The 16,802-nt window shown below is 40.9% G+C and overlaps 1 protein-coding gene across 1 annotated transcript in view; it reads right to left on the minus strand.

Moving 5' to 3' along the window:
- The window catches only part of LOC126108831 (uncharacterized), a 218,989-nt gene that overhangs the window by 125,088 nt on the left and 77,099 nt on the right, over positions 1–16,802 (minus strand). The window contains exons 9-10 of the mRNA XM_049914195.1: positions 14,831–15,059; positions 11,498–11,675 (exon numbers count right to left, since the gene is read on the minus strand). Coding sequence (XP_049770152.1) covers positions 11,498–11,675; positions 14,831–15,059 — 407 coding nt within the window. The remainder of the gene's footprint in view (positions 1–11,497; positions 11,676–14,830; positions 15,060–16,802) is intronic.

A 16,802-nucleotide genomic window follows, 5' to 3' on the forward strand; every position in this document is an offset into this window, starting at 1 on the left:
AAACCCCTCATGAAAGACTTTTCTCTTTATCACTCCAATTAATTTTGCTCAACGAAAAAGGAAGATGAACCGATGCATCACCATATCTTTCAAAATTATTAAATTTCTTACAACTAACTAAACACGCTCCACCAGATACAGAAGAAAAAAATTTTTAATTTCTCCTCCCTATCTTCTTACACACAGACAGCACAACGCTCTGCCCAGATGTTTACCATTGCTCATTATCATCAGACACATGGTCTGCTCTTCCCTTGCCAGTTATTTATGGCGATTATCAAACACGTGGTCTCCTCTCCCCTTGGCAGTTATTTTGGTAAACAGTTAATCACACTCGAATAACAAAAACTTGTTGCCTCAAAATATGCTTTCAGCTCACTGTTTCTCCTCATAGCTCCCACATCAAGTCAACTGATGCTTTTGTGCCAGTCTTCAATATTTACATTGTGCAACTCTGTTCCGCAAGCTCCCCATTTGCTGCCATCCAAAATGGCACTGTAAGCAGCCGCGTCTTCCGACTCGTCTAAGGCCAGTCTGTTTAATGGCGACCGCTTTCTTGTCGTGTTTCACACAGTACAATTTCCTGATACATTCCAGTGCATGAAATGTAAATCAGAAATCAAAATTTTATTTAAAACTGAGAGCAGAAGGTTCTTATCTCATTCTCGAATTATTGTAGTTTATATCCGAAGGACGGTCACACATGATGCACCCTTTTGCACCTACATCTACATCTATACTATGCAAACCACCATAAGGTCCATGGCTTAGGGTACGTGCCATTATACCAGTTATTAGGGTTTCTTCTTGTTCCATCCATGTATGGAACATGAGGAGAATGATTGTTTGAATGTCTCTGGGCATGCAGTAATTATTTTAATCTTATCCTCACTATCCCTATGTGCGAGATACATAGGGGGTTGTAATGTATTTATAGGCTTCATTTACAGCTGGTTCTTGAAACTTTGTGAATAGACTTTCTTAGCATGGTTTACATCTACCTACAAGAGCTTTCCACTTCAGTCTCTGTGACACTCTCCTGTGGATCAAACAAACCTGTGACCATTCATGCTGCCCTGCTCTGTATATGTTCAATATCCCTTGTTAGCCCTATCTGGTACAGGTTCCACATGCTCTAGAACTGGTCGCACGAGTGGTTTGTAAGTAATCTCTTTCGTAAACTGATTGCACTTCTCCAGCATTCTACCAACAGACCGAAGCCTACCACCTGCTTTACCCACAACTAAGCCTATCTGATCATTCCATTTCATTTCCATACAAGGTGTTACACTCAGGTATTTGTATGAGTTGGCGGATTCCAACAGTGGCTCCCTGATATTATAGTCACAGGATACTACTTTTTTATTTTGTGAAGTGCACAATTTTATATTTCTGAACATTTAATGCAAGTTGCCAATCTTTGCACCACTTTGAAATCTTGTCAAGATCTGACTGCATATTTATGCTTCTCTCAGCTAGTACTTCATTATAGATAACTTCATCAGCCACAAAGAGTCTGAGATTACTATTAACATTGTCAGCAAAGTCATTAAGGTACAACATGAACAGCAAGGGTCCAAACACATTACCCTGGGGTACATCCAAAATTGCTGACAATAAGTGCAGGTGGTGTACTGAGTCAAATGCTTTTCAGAAATCAAAAAATACTGCATCTACTTGACTGCCTCGATCTAAAGCTTTCAGTATGTCATGTGAGAAAAGTGAGAGTTGGGTTTCACATGACTGATGTTTTCAGACTCCATGCTGGTTGGCACTGAAGTCATTCCATTCGAGATACACCATTACATTTGAGCTTGGAGCATGTTCCGCAACAAATTGTTATCAAGGATATTGGATGGCAGTTTTGCGGATCTCTTCTACTACCCTTCTTGTAGACGGGTGTCCTTGTGTATCGCGAATCACACGGTCAACAATCCTTGTATCTCATAAACAATTCAAAATATGGAAATAAGGTTATTTTTGGAGATGACAGCAACCAATGAAGGCATGCATGTTGTATAATAAATGCTTGAAACTTTTTTATTCAAAAAGATATGGAAGTAACATGTCCGCAGTGGTGAGAGAACAGCAACTCAGGATGCATTCAGACATTCAAATAACTATACGAAAATCCACTCAGCACGTGTATACATATCCACAAAAACATGGGGAATGGTGAGTAGGATGTGTATCATGCCCACTGCAGTAAAAGCGTTAAGTGCTCTGAAATCACACAGCTTGAAATGCATCGGAACTGACCTGGATTTTGATGTCTCGTCGTTGGTAGCACCATTCTTCATCAGCCCAGAGCTGAAAGTTTAAATGATGTGGGGTGGTGTTTGCTCAAAGATTTACACAATACCATTTAGATGATACACACATTTTATTCCCGTCAAAGTTCAGTTATTACGTGCGGTGGCCTGCTTATATAGTATGAACAAATTATATAAGTGCAAATATTCAGATTAGAACCTACAATGGCCTGTCACACTTGCAGTTGAGTGCTGAAGTTTACTCTTCTTTTTGGGGCACCAAAAACACAGATCACATTTACATAGAATCGACAAAGTCTGTATTAAGCACTGTCTTGCAGTAATTCATTGGAGTACCATGCACTCTAGCAATTCAATTAATTCAGAATCTAATGAGCATTACCCTGTCCAACAATACCTCACTCCAATGATTGCCATTCCACACTTCATTCATCACAATACAGTCCAGTGAAAATGTCCATTAAATGAGTTTACACAGTTCAGTCAAAAGTTATTAAACATTAAGAATTCTTGAGACTCACAGTAAACAGTGAACATATTTTTGCACACAGATTGAACATATTTGTTGTGTGAGTCAACAATGAGTGCGCAGCCAAACATAGGTCTTTTTCGTGAACTTAGAAACTGCAAATTGGCAATTTTGGGTGACGTTGGACAACTTATAGGCACGCAAAAGAATAAAGCATTATTTCATAAACTACAAGAACTAAAGTGATTTTGATTTATAGAAAATGTAGTTGGTCAGAAATTAAAAAAAAAAAATACGTGGACACCATTATCCTTCCCAATGTGAATTCCCTTGTTTACACGTAGGAGCAGCATATTGAAAATTATTTGCAAATTACAAGAAGTTATTAATTAGCGATTTATCTCATCCTGACACAAAAATTAAAGTAACAAAAATATGTAGTCAAAGTTTGGAATCTGACACTGGTCCTGACAGAATCTGCGATGTAAAATGGCACTGCAAACGAACTTCAAGTTGAATTATTTCAGGAGACAAAAAGTTCTTAGTAATTTAAAATACTTTAAGGAAAGTCAGATTGCTTCATCTTCATATGTTATTGGTCCCTTTTTTCAAATATTTACATTCACGTCTCAAATAACAACGCTACTGACGACCCACAGCTGAACGAAATATTTTGAAGTTTTTTCACTGATTGAATTCTTTGAAATCAGCTGCATTAGGGGCATCTCAACTATCCAACAGTGACGCATGAAAATTTGTGCTGGACCAGGACTCGAAGCCAGATTTCCCTCTTCTTGTGATCGGTCAGCTCAACCACTTCAGCTACCCATGCAAGCTCCCTGTACCAATTAAAACCTCCAAATGTACCTGTCTACATCCTTATATTGTAGACCACTATATTCATCACCTAATGCTCACAACATTACTCAGATTCTCGCAACCGGCAGAATGGGACAACGAGGGATCGGGGTGATCTATTTAGTGGACTACGATATAAGGATACAGATGGTGTGACGTGTGTAGGTTACAGTCAGTCTGGGGAGTGTGCACGGACAGCAGAACTGGTCGAGGTGACCAGTCACGAGAAGTGGGAAATCTGGCTTCAAGTCCTGGTCCACCACAAATTTTCATGTGTCACTGTTGGGCAGTAGACCTACATGTAATAAAGCTAATGTCACGGAATTCTCAGTCAGTGAATTCCTACAGTTGTGGATAGTTGTTAGTGAGTGTTCTTTCAGTCATGCATGTAAGTAAAACGTGCCTAGGCGGACACGACGACAACACTGGTCTCGATTCATCGTTTTCTCATTCTCACTGTTGTGAGAATTCTTGTAACGTTGCAAGCAACACCTGATGAATACAGAGGACCATCACATAAAGATGTAGACTACATATGGAGTTTTGGGTCTGTCCAGGCAGTGTGCACAGATAGCTGAGTGGGTTACAGGAAGTGTCCACGGTAAGTGAAAATATGGGGGAACGGATCCTGGTCCAGGAAAAATTTTCACACGTCACTACTGTGTAGTAAGTCTATACCGAATGCAGATAATGTCAACGGATTTGCAGTCAGTGGTTATATTTCAAAAAGCTCAAATGCTTTTCCGTGTTGCCAACAGTAGCACTGATTTTTAATTGATTGTAACCTTTGATTAACATGCTCTATAGCCAAACTAATGGTGCCAAAATAATCAGAACAACTAAAATAAGAATCTGAATAACAAATATAAGTGAAATTAAGTCTAAATAAGTGAGAATTTCATATAGTTGTCACACGATCTAGGTTTTACATGATAAATGCATTGAAAATAAGAAATTATCAACAAAAAATATGGTTATTTATGGGAGTAGAAATAACATAATAGATGGGCAGAATAACCTGCTTCTTCTCTAAACATTCCCAATAGTCTTTCACTAAAACATCATCATCTTCCTTCTAGGGGTTCCCTGTCGAGTTCATGAAGTATCTCTGTAATACATTCCTCTATATAATGTTTTCCTCTATGTTACATCTGTTTTTTTCGGTCCGGACTAAAAGCCCTTACAAACAATGTTAAATTTTCCTCTTTAGTGTGTTTCCTCTATATTACAATTTCCTCCATGTAACACTCATATTTTTGGAACCCTGGTCAATTATTTACCTCTTTACAATGTTTAAGTTAGAGAAGGTTTCTGTTATTAAAAAAGTGGAGTTATCTCTTGGTGAGAGTCACGTGGAGCTAGCGAAGCAATTCGAACTGGCCCCCCTCAACACTCAACACTATTATGAAAAACAGATCGTCGATAATGGAAGAGTTTGAGAACTGTGGAAATTCGAAACATATGCTTTTGAATCCATCAACTTACAACGAAATGGAGGAAGTTTTATTAACTTGGTTTCAGCAAGCACGTGCTGCAAACATTCCTATAAACAGAACTATTTTGAAAGAGAAGGCGTTTCAAATATCACTGCAATTAGGAATGGAAAATTTTAAGGCATCCAGTGGATGGATTGATAAATTTCGACAGCGTCACGGTGTTGTATACAAAGCGGAATGTGGAGAAAGTAAAAGTGTGGACGAACCAACTGTAGCTCAGTAGATGCAGACTCTCCCTAATCTGATACATGGCTGCAAACATCGTGACATTTATAACACTGATGAAACCGGCATGTTTTTCAATTTAATGCTGGATAAGACATTAGCTTTTCGTGAGGAAAACTGCCACGGGGGTAAGAAGAGCAAGGAACGTCTTACCGTTTTGTTGTGTACAAACGCCGATGGCAGTGAAAAACTGAAATCTTTGGTTATCGGGAAGCCAAAAAATCCGAGGTGCTTCAAAAACATTTCCAAGTTTCTGTGCAAATATACAAACAATCCCAAGGCACGGATGACGAGTAATATATTTTTACGTTTTCTAAGAGAATTTGACGCCAAAATGGGGAGTGCTGCAAGAAAAGTGCTGCTGTTTGTGGATAGATGCGAGGCACATCCACCAGACATATCTACATCTACATCTACATCTACATCCATACTCCGCAAGCCACCTGACGGTGTATGGCGGAGGGTACCTTGAGTACCTCTATCGGTTCTCCCTTCTATTCCAGTCTCGTATTGTTTGTGGAAAGAAGGATTGTCTGTATGCCTCTGTGTGGGCTCTAATCTCTCGGATTTTATCCTCATGGTCTCTTCGCGAGATATACGTAGGAGGGAGCAATATACTGCTCGACTCTTCGGAGAAGGTATGTTCTCGAAACTTTAACAAAAGCCCGTACCGAGCTACTGAGCGTCTCTCCTGCAGAGTCTTCCACTGGAGTTTATCTATCATCTCCGTAACGCTTTCGCGATTACTAAATGATCCTGTAACGAAGCGCGCTGCTCTCCGTTGGATCTTCTCTATCTCTTCTATCAACCCTATCTGGTACGGATCCCACACCGCTGAGCAGTATTTAAGCAGTGGGCGAACAAGTGTACTGTAACCTACTTCCTTTGTTTTCGGATTGCATTTCCTTAGGATTCTTCCAATGAATCTCAGTCTGGCATCTGCTTTACCGACGATCAACATTATATGCTTATTCCATTTTAAATCACTGCTAATGCGTACTCCCAGATAATTTATGGTATTAACTGCTTCCAGTTGCTGACCTATTTTGTAGCTAAATGATAAGGCATCTTTCTTTCTGTGTATTCGCAGCACATTACACTTGTCTACATTAAGATTCAATTGCCATTCCCTGCACCATGCGTCAATTCGCTGCAGATCCTCCTGCATTTCAGTACAATTTTCCATTGTTACAACCTCTCGATACACCACAGCATCATCTGCAAAAAGCCTCAGTGAACTTCTGATGTCCTTTCTGAGAAATGTGAAAGTAATTTTCCCACCACCCAACTGCACCGGCCATCTGCAACCTTTGGGCTTGGGAATAATACACACCCTTACGGTTAATATAGGATAGCCCTTGTAAAAAAGACCTTGAATTTGATGGACCAAAGAAAACTGGGAAGCCAGCCAGCCTTACTCACAACTGAAGCTGAATATTTTACAGGCAATGAATTTAATTATGTACTCGAGGAGGGAAGTGAGTGCTGAAACAGTTAAAAACTATTTCACAAAAGCGGGATTCTGTGAGAATGAGATGGCAGCTCCTGTGGAAGATGTTGCAAGTGATTTGCAAGAGTTTCAGGAATTAATAGGCAGTGATTCTGTCACTTTTGAGGACTTTGTGGCTGTGGATGACAACGTGGCAACCACAGGAGTACAAAGTATTGAGGAGCTGAGTGCAGAGAGAAGCTTGGAGAATAATAGTGGTAGTGAAAGTGACAGTGACAAGGAAGATGACCCTGTGCCCTCATATACTAAGGCAGCTGAAGCCTTTGAAACATTCAGGAGGTATATGATGGCCCACAGACTTGAGGACAGAACAGTAGTTCAACTTGCTCACTTGGAGCAAGAAATGATTGCCATAGAGTAGGAGAAATAGAAAACAAACATGCTTCCTTGAATATTTAAAAAAAATCATAGGTATGTAATTTTCAGATTGCATAGGTTCCTAGAGTTTTGTGCACATTTAAGTTCCGTTTCATAATTTAATTATTAAAGTAATTTTTTGTAACTAGTTCTGTTTTAATCTGTACCATTTACTGTTTTATGTAATATGTTCAGTATATCATAAACAAAATTTGGCTCATATTCTATAACTGGGTCAACTGAAAAACGGGATACCACCTGTCAGCTTTGGACAATGATGTCATATCTTAAGAATCTGTTATAACTTTTTACAGTACAAACTGATCCATTTACTTTATCCCATCCACCTACCAAGCCCCATGTTTTAATTTAAAAAACTAATCAGTTGGTACATTGATCATTTGCAATGAATATTGTATGTTGTGAAAATTTAAAATGTCATCTATGGCACCATTTGTCAAAAGTGATTAGTGGTATCCCGATCTTCAGTAATGCCCTATAATTATTATTTGGAAACCTTCCTCTTTATAGTGTTTTCCTCTATACAGTGTTCAGAATTTGTGGTCCCTTGAAAAATGTTATAGAGAAGTTTCACTGTCTCATCTTATTATTGTGTACAAAACAAAGCTGATGTCATTCAAGACTTGTTACAAAACTTAAGTTTCACAGCAAAAATATGTATATTTACTGTTTCAATAAAGGGTAGATTCACCACGCACAACAAACCCCACCTTTACAAATATTGCAGTGACACTCCAACAAAAACAAAGAGAAAAACTTATTGTACATAACTAGCACACCACCTTTCAGTTACATGTCCATTCAAAACTGCACTAGCGTGTGCTTCTCGAGATTAACAGTGCTTTTCAACAGTTTCCTACGACCACTGCAAGTGACTTAACCTCAAAAATGCACTGACAAGTGGAGTTCAAACTTACAAAGTTTAGCAAACAGTTTGTCATAGTTGTATCCTGTGAATCAAGGAATGAGAGCAATTTACCACAAACATCGCACTTTGGCTGTTCGTCCACTGGTGTAACAGAACTGCTCTGCAGCACGACATTTTGGCTACGGTTAGACGAGAGTTCCATTGCACATTCTCCATCCACCGATGCAAATCTTTTGCGGTGGGCGACCGTTTCAAAAGTGCTGATTTTTGTCAGTCTACTGCAGAATGCCAAGCTATGCAGCTCGTTATTTCTCAGTGAGTATTGTTACCTGTGAAAGCTTCAACAAAAGCAGAAATTATAGATTCATTCATTTGTGATAACCAGCTTTCATATTAGCATGAGAACTTGGAAAAGATGAAGTAAAATTCAGAAGAATTTATAGGCTACCAAAGAAGCTGTTTGTGGAGCTGGCTGAAAATCTTCACCCAATCATTACAAAAAAGGACACAAAGTGGAGGAAAAGTGTAGAGTGAGCATTTGGCATGATGAGCTAAAAGTTCAAAATTTTGCAGAATGCTATAACTTGCAAAAAAGTCTCGGAAGTGAGCATCATTGTAAAAGCTGTGTGCACGCTGCACAACTTTACCAGAAACAGAGAAGAGAGGGCGTATTCAGTAAGTGAATATGGCTTTGAACAGGATCAAACTGGACAGCCAGTGCAAGCAGGTGACACCACTCCCACTGGTATCACCACGAAAGCGTAACAATTACGAGATCATTTAATGCAATATTTCCCGAAGCAGACTGTTGCTTTATCTTGGCAATGGAAGTACTATATTAACAATAATTAAATCAAAATAAAAACAATTATTAGATGTGAAAGCACCCTATAAGTTTCTTGTTGCTCAAATAAGGGCAGGAAATTTAAAAATCAGATGATACTGAATAAATACTGCATCTAGAGATGGTGATAACTGCTGCATATTTTCCACGATTTCAAACATATAATGATATTACAGGAATAACAAACAACATACTTATCACTTAAATCAATTTATTTTCCTACAGCTTCCCATGCCTTTTCCACAGCCATTTTGTTCGAATACTCTGTTAAGCCCTAACTGTACTGACACGGACGTGTCGCAACTGCTTCGGCCAGCTCAGCACGAGTTACTTAGCCCCAGTCCGACATAACTAATCACTATGAAAGAACGGGCAATGCAGGGAGTGTTGCACCAGTCACAAGGCAATTCCCAGAGCACTTTTATCAAAGTTGAGTGACTGTAGGAAGATATGAGATGACTTAGTCAAAATTTCCAGTTGCTGTGATGAATGGCAGCTAGTGTTCTGCTTGACACAGTCTAGTCCTTTAAGTATCTGGGTGTAACGTTGCCAAGCGATATGAGGTGGAATGAGCATATGAAAACTCTGGCAGGAAAGGTGAATGGTTGACTTTGGTTTATTAGGAGAATTTTAGGAGAGAGTGGTTCACCTGTAAAGGTGACCACAGTAGGAGGCTGGAGTGTCCTCGTCCTGAATATTACTCAAATGTTTGGGAGCTTTACCAGGTCATATCGGAGGAGGACATCGAAACAATTCAGTGGTGGGCTGCTAGATTTGTTACCGGAAGGTTCGAGCAATACATATGTATTACAAGTGGGAATACCTGGAGGGAAGGCAATGTTATCTTCGAGAAACGCTATGGTGAAAATTTAGAGAACTAGCATTTGAAGCTAATTGCCAAACGATTCTAACGTCGCCAACATACATTGTGTGTAAGGACCACGGAGATAAGGTACGGGAAATTAGGGCTCATATGGAGGCGTATATACAGTAGTTTTCCCCCTTGCTCTGTTTGGTGGAGCAAGAAAGGAAATGACAAGTACTGGTATAGGGTACCCTTTGTCGTACACTGTACAGTGGCTGGTGGAGTATCTGTGTAAATGTAGATGTAGAAGCCGCTCATCCGTTGACAAAGTGCACCTGCAACAAAATATCACACGAGGGTCGGACAGCAGTCACTTATGAGTCTGACGCATTATACTGTATTGTACCTCGTCCGTTGGCGCAACTGCAATGCGTGTGCAGCACGGGCTAGCAGCCCACCACTGAATTGTTTCGATGTCCTCCTCCGATATGACCTGGTAAAGCTCCCAAACATTTGAGTAATATTCAGGACGAGGACACTCCAGCCTCCTACTGTGGTCACCTTTACAGGTGAACCACTCTCTCCTAAAATTCTCCTAATAAACCAAAGTCAACCATTCACCTTTCCTGCCAGAGTTTTCATATGCTCATTCCACCTCATATCGCTTGGCAACGTTACACCCAGATACTTAAAGGACTAGACTGTGTCAAGCAGAACACTAGCTGCCATTCATCACAGCAACTGGAAATTTTGACTAAGTCATCTCATATCTTCCTACAGTCACTCAACCGTACACCGTGGCACCGTCACCAAACAACTGCAGATTGCCGGCTACCTTGTCTGCCAAATAATTTACGTACACAGAGAACAAAAGCGGTCCTATCCACTTCCCTGGGGCACTCCCGACGACACCCTCGTCTCCGACAATCACTCGCCCTCGAGGACAACAAACTGGGTTCTATTACTTAAGAAGTCTTCAAGCCACTTACATATATGTGAAATTATTCCATATGCTCGTATATTCCTTAACAACCAGCAACTGAGCACCATGTCAAATGCTTTCAGGAAATACAGAGATATGGAATCTACTTTAAGTGACTTCAACCCCAAATCAATTAAGAGAGAGACCTTGAGGTCATAAACTCTAGCAAATGATTTTCCACGAACTTAACATATATGTGGCTTTACTCCAGAGTTCATGATACATGGTTCTTGAGGTAAGCAAAAGCAAAGAATATACAGCATAAATTACATTTGTATGGTTTTGTATGTGCATGCAATGTAGAAAGTAATTTAGATTTCTTTTAGCAGAGGGAGCAGTTATTGGGTCGACAACAAAGTACCTGTGATGTATGATCAATGTAATGGACTTGTTCGTATGGATTGTTACCACTGACTGCATTAGCAGGAACAGGGATGTCGTCTCTTGAGCTGAAAATACGTTTGCACGAATCACTTGAGCTACATTACATTCCTAGTGTCAGCAAATGTGTGTCCTGTCAGAGTCCTGTCATACTCTTTCATCCTCAAATGCTTATTCGGGTCAAAATCAATGAGAAACAGTTCACTTACAACTAAATCGATTCTCCACAATACTCCTGATGGTGTGTGGTGGAGTATCTACACCATCACAGTATCTGCAAACATGTGACAGTGGTTCTACACTAGCAACATGAATAAAGACATGCATTACGAGGCAGTATTTCGATGAAACACTCTGTGGGCATGAACTGCAGGTGAATACAGAAAAGTTATGGTCCATCATGCTCACATTATCTGTACTGCAGAGGAAATTATCCTCTTGTGTGGTAATTCCTTGTGCTGGAACACAGTAACTTCCGAAGTGTGTTGACACCTCTTGTGGCATCACGAATTCATCGTGGGTCACATTCTGAAGATTACTTTCTTCAACTGAAGCACTGTCATTTTCATCAGAAATCTGAGTAGACCTGAAAAATCAAGATAAAAAGAAAAAAAAATTTAAAAATACAGATCAACAAAACTATTCTATCAAGAGTATATTAATAATTAATGAAAACTTCTTTCATTACTGCAGAAGAAATAGCTTTGTGTGACCGTAAAAAATAATGATTTCGCTACTTCACCAAACTAAAATCATATTTACACACAGAAAAGAACCCGAGGTTCCTGAAGAAACTAGATGCGAGTTTACCACAGAATAGTATAAGGGACAGACAAATGAAAATGAGGCAGGAGTGCTAGTTCTGCAAGGTTCGCAGGAGAGCTTCTGTAAAGTTTGGAAGGTAGGAGACGAGGTACTGGCAGAAGTAAAGCTCTGAGTACCGGGCGTGAGTCGTGCTTCGGTAGCTCAGATGGTAGAGCACTTGCCCGCGAAAGGCAAAGTTCACGAGTTCGAGTCTCGGTCGGGCACACAGTTTTAATCTGCCAGGAAGTTTCAAGTATGTAATTGTTTATTATTTCAAAGATAATCACCACAATTCTTCTCGCATTTATCCCACTGTGTGACAATACGGTCAAATGCCTTCATGGTAAAATGTTTGTGGTTGTCTACGGAACTGGCATTGTACCAAGACATGTACCTCTGATCAAAGCAAATCAATAGCCACAAACGTCATCTTTCAGAGTTCCAAAAGTATAAAAATCGCACGAGGAGAGATCGGGACTGTATTGCCTGTGTGAGGGCTTCCCAGCAAAACTTCTACAGTGTACTCTAAACAACTCTGGCAAAATGTTTCATGGACCTATGTAATATACTATCTGTCTCCTTTTAGTAAGTGATTCCCTACTGTGTTTCACTGACGAACGTCCGAGTCTTACGCTATGTATGCATGCTGTTATTGTATTTCTTTTCTATTCTGCTGGGGCAACAAGACATATTTCAAGTATCATTTCGATACTCAAGAATTTACAGCCAGGAATAAGAAATATCTGTTATTTTCTTCTCATTTTTGGTGTTATTTTCTGACAAGTGTGATACTAAGAGTTTGATTGCTAATTTTTTAAGTGCCATTTGTTCCTTTTTTATGTATTATTTCACTGTTTTCCAGTGTTATGTACAAAACAAAAATATACCTATCAATTACATTACATTTACTCATGTCACAGATCACAAGTCTTTGTTACTGGGATGGAAAGAAATCATTTCCATCAACTCGTTCCAATCAGACCATTAAAAGAAATAGTAATTCTGTAACCACATATTATGGAAAGTTTTTCAAAATAAAGCACTGCCGTAATATCAAAGTTCTCTCTGCAGAAATTATACTGCCAATCTGCCCAAACTTCAGTGTAATGGGAAAGTAGCTGACTGGGTCCTCTTTCAAACACTGACAAATTGCCAATAAACAAGAGTAAACATCTGTGGACATGCGACATCCTGCAAATGCGTTTCTGGCAGTAAAAGTGAAGAACAACAGTGTTTGCTTATATATTTCTTCATTTATTTTTCTGTTTTGTGAATTATGTTTGTGGTGATTGCCAGTCTGTTGCAGAGCCGAGATCTAAATTGAAAGGTGTCAATTCGGTTGTGCATTGGTGTTGCCACTGAATCTAAATCCATAAATAACTATCAGTCATCAGCGACTCTTCGGGCTTTTCCAGCAGGTACGATCAATATATAGCTCTAGAATGTGCTGTCAAATTGACTTTTGTGTATATCACAATACTTTACTGAATCAATTGCTTTTCATATTCAGGTGGTATCTGTTACTGCTGGCAAGCAGCAACTGCCACTTACTGCGCGACGTTATGGTTTGAAGGTGTTTAGGAAACAAGGAGAAAAATAGGAAAGGTCATGGCAACAATGGAGACACTGGCTTGTGTAACAAACCTTCTTCTAAACATACGTTTTTCATATTAGGTGCATTGCTCTACCACCTACTGCCAGGTACTCCATATCAGAGACCTCAGTAATCATTAGACATTGTGAGAGAGCAGAATGGGGTGCTCTGCGGAACTCGTGCACGTCTATAAGTGAGATTTCCACACTCCTAAACACCCCTAGGTCCACCGTTCCCGACGTCACAGTGAAGTGGAAACGTGAAGGGACACGTACAGAACAAAAGGGTACAGGCCGACCTCGTCTGTTGACTGACAGTGACCGCCGACAGTTGAAGAGAGTCGTAATGTGTAATAGGCAGACATCTATCCAGACCGCCACAGGGGAATTCCAAACTGCATCAGGATCCACTGCAAGTACTATGACAGTTGGACGGGAGGTGAGAAAGCTCGGATTTCATAGTCGAGCAGTTGCTCATAAGCCACACATCATGCCGATAAATGCCAAACGATGCCTCGGTAGGTGTAAGGAGCGTAAACATTGGACGATTGAACAGTGGAAAAACGTCGTGTGGAGTGACGAATCACGGTACACGATGTGGCAATCTGCTGGCAGGGTGTGGGTATGGCAAATGCCCGGTGAACGTCATCTGCCAGCGTGTGTGGTGCAAACAGCAAAATTTGGAGGCGGTGGTGTTACGGTGTGGTCGTGTTTCTCATGGAGGGGGCTTGCACCCCTTGTTGTTTTGCACGGCACTTTCACAGCACAGACCAACAGGGATGTTTTAAGCACCCTCTTGCTTCCCACTGTTGAAGAGCAATTCGGGGATGGCGACTGTATCTTTGAACACTAACGAGCACCTGTTCATAATGCACTGCCTGTGACAGAGTGGTTACACGACAATAACATCCCTGTAATGGACTGGTCTGTAGTGTCCTGACCTGAATCCTATACGACACTTTTGGGCTGACTTTCCCCAAGAAGCCTTCCAGAACCTGACTGAACGTATGCCTGCATGAGTGGAAGCTGTCATCAAGGCTAAGGGTGGACGAACACCATACTGAATTACAGCATTACCGATGGAGGGCACCAAGAACTTGTAAGTCATTTTCAGCCAGGTGTCTGGATAGTTTTGATCACATAGTGAAGTTGTAGGAATGCTCTGTACAACATTGGAGACACCACCTTAACTATTGTCTTTTTTTTATTAATGCAGTCTTGAAATTTTGTAGTCTGACTTGGTGTCAAGAATTTTAAAGAATTGGAGATTAACAAAAACGTGATGTGAAATCTGAAGTTTCTGAGGATACAGTCACGCTACAATCTAGTGAGCTGCTCTCATACCTGGCGTAGTGCGGGTAGGTGGGGAGTGGAACGGTGCTGCCTCCAGTCTCCAGCAGCTGGGGCTGCTCCGACACGCCACTGTGGTGCTGCGGCTGGTGGGGTCGGCGACTGTGGTGTCGGAGCTGGCTGTGGCGCAGAGGCACTGACGCTGCCGAGCCCCTGCGGAATGACCGCTTCACATTCCGGGAGCGGCATTTTCGGTTCTCCAGCATGTCCCCGTGTTGTGGATCTGCAACCGACAAACACTGTAACGTAACCGTCCGGTGGGCAGTTTGTCGAAGCACACACCACCGGGGCATACGCCGTCTCTGAACATAAAATAGTGTAGGTTTATGGTCTCTTCTACAATTATCAGCCAAGTCACGCAGTCATGTTCCCAAAACATATGCACAAATTTCCTACTCGCCATTACCAGAAAAAGTGTTCAAGTTTGATGTCCAACTCGTTCGTCTACAACCAATGGATCACAGACTCCTCTGCCTAGAGTCCGTCGGAGGGCCAACTGCACTGTCTGGAAAATTTTTCACGGCCAATGGTGGGGAGGAGGGAATCCTGACGTTGGTCCAGTGCTGCCTCTTTACTCTACTTGATGCATCTGCCATTTTCTCACCAGAGCTTTCCTGGTGTATTTTTACAAACTCCAGATCCTATGCAGACCTGGACAAGCCAAGGAGCTGTTCCACACTAACGTCATTCTGGGATTCACTCATCACTGAGGCAGTGGAACATTGAGTACACCACGATTTTGTCAACTGAGACAGTTGTAAACCATTGAGCTCTGCACGGGATATGGCACTGGGAAAAATAAGTCAAGAACACTCTGATGTGAAAGCAACAGATGAAGTGGGCAGAAGACCGGTAGTCAACACCTGGGCCACCACCACGACCACCACAAGTCAACTCCTCTAGTGGCAAGCAATTGGTGCACCCATTGGGGCCTCAGCACAGGAGTCTGCAGTCTAGCAGCTACAAAGGAACTGGACACGAACTCGGCACTTCACCTAAAGATGACTAGTAGGAACGCTTGTGACAATACGATACCGGATTCGGTTGATGGCCAGAGATTTCATCAATGAAATACCCTAAGAAAGCCTGCATTCACTTCTTTACAGGTTGTTAGTCTGCATTAAATTCCTCTTCAGATTCTTCTTAAGCCTTGTTTACCGTATTTACTCGAATCTAAGCCGCACTGTTTTTCCGGTTTCTGTAATCCAAAAAACCGCCTGCGGCTTAGAATCGAGTGCAAAGCAAGCAGAAGTTCTGAAAAATGTTGGTAGGTGCCGCCACAACTAACTTCTGCCGTCGAATATATGTAGCGCTACACAAGCATGCTTTGTGGGCACAAAGATAAATATTGGCGCCAAAACCTTTTTTTTTTCTCCGCCCCAAGTTTCGACCACTGCATTTTCATACATTATCCAACGAAGTAAATACAAATTCCGTATTGTTCATCTTCGAATGTAGCAGAATTTCAATGTACTACGAAAATCCGACTGGCAAGACTGTTTGGGATGTTTGTCAATATGGCCAACTCTACTTTCTGAATTTTTTCCTACCTGTCAGAAGAGATGGTTGCTAATAGGGACCTGATGATATGTGAATCACATGCAGTATTCTCTTCACCATAAGAATAATACGAATATCAACATTTTGTCATGTATTCTTTCGTGTTTGCTGCTCTCTCATTTAAATCCTGTCTGCCTAGTAAACTACAAAACTAGAGTGAGACAACAGCAAACGTGGAAGAATATACGTATCGTGTCATGTTTATATTCCTATTATTCTTATGCCTAATAGTGATACAGCCAGAAATGAAGCACGGCAACTGACTAGATTTTTAATTCTAAGATGACTCTAATTTCTGTGCAGAATTTGATGTACTAAAGAAGCGGCCGCAAAGATTTTCAAACGGAGAAACATTTTCGCCTAACTCTCGTTCAGAACATGTTCTATCATACGCAGTCTATTATTT

Source organism: Schistocerca cancellata, chromosome 11, assembly GCF_023864275.1.
Source record: "Schistocerca cancellata isolate TAMUIC-IGC-003103 chromosome 11, iqSchCanc2.1, whole genome shotgun sequence".
In the NCBI taxonomy this organism is placed as follows: domain Eukaryota; kingdom Metazoa; phylum Arthropoda; class Insecta; order Orthoptera; family Acrididae; genus Schistocerca; species Schistocerca cancellata.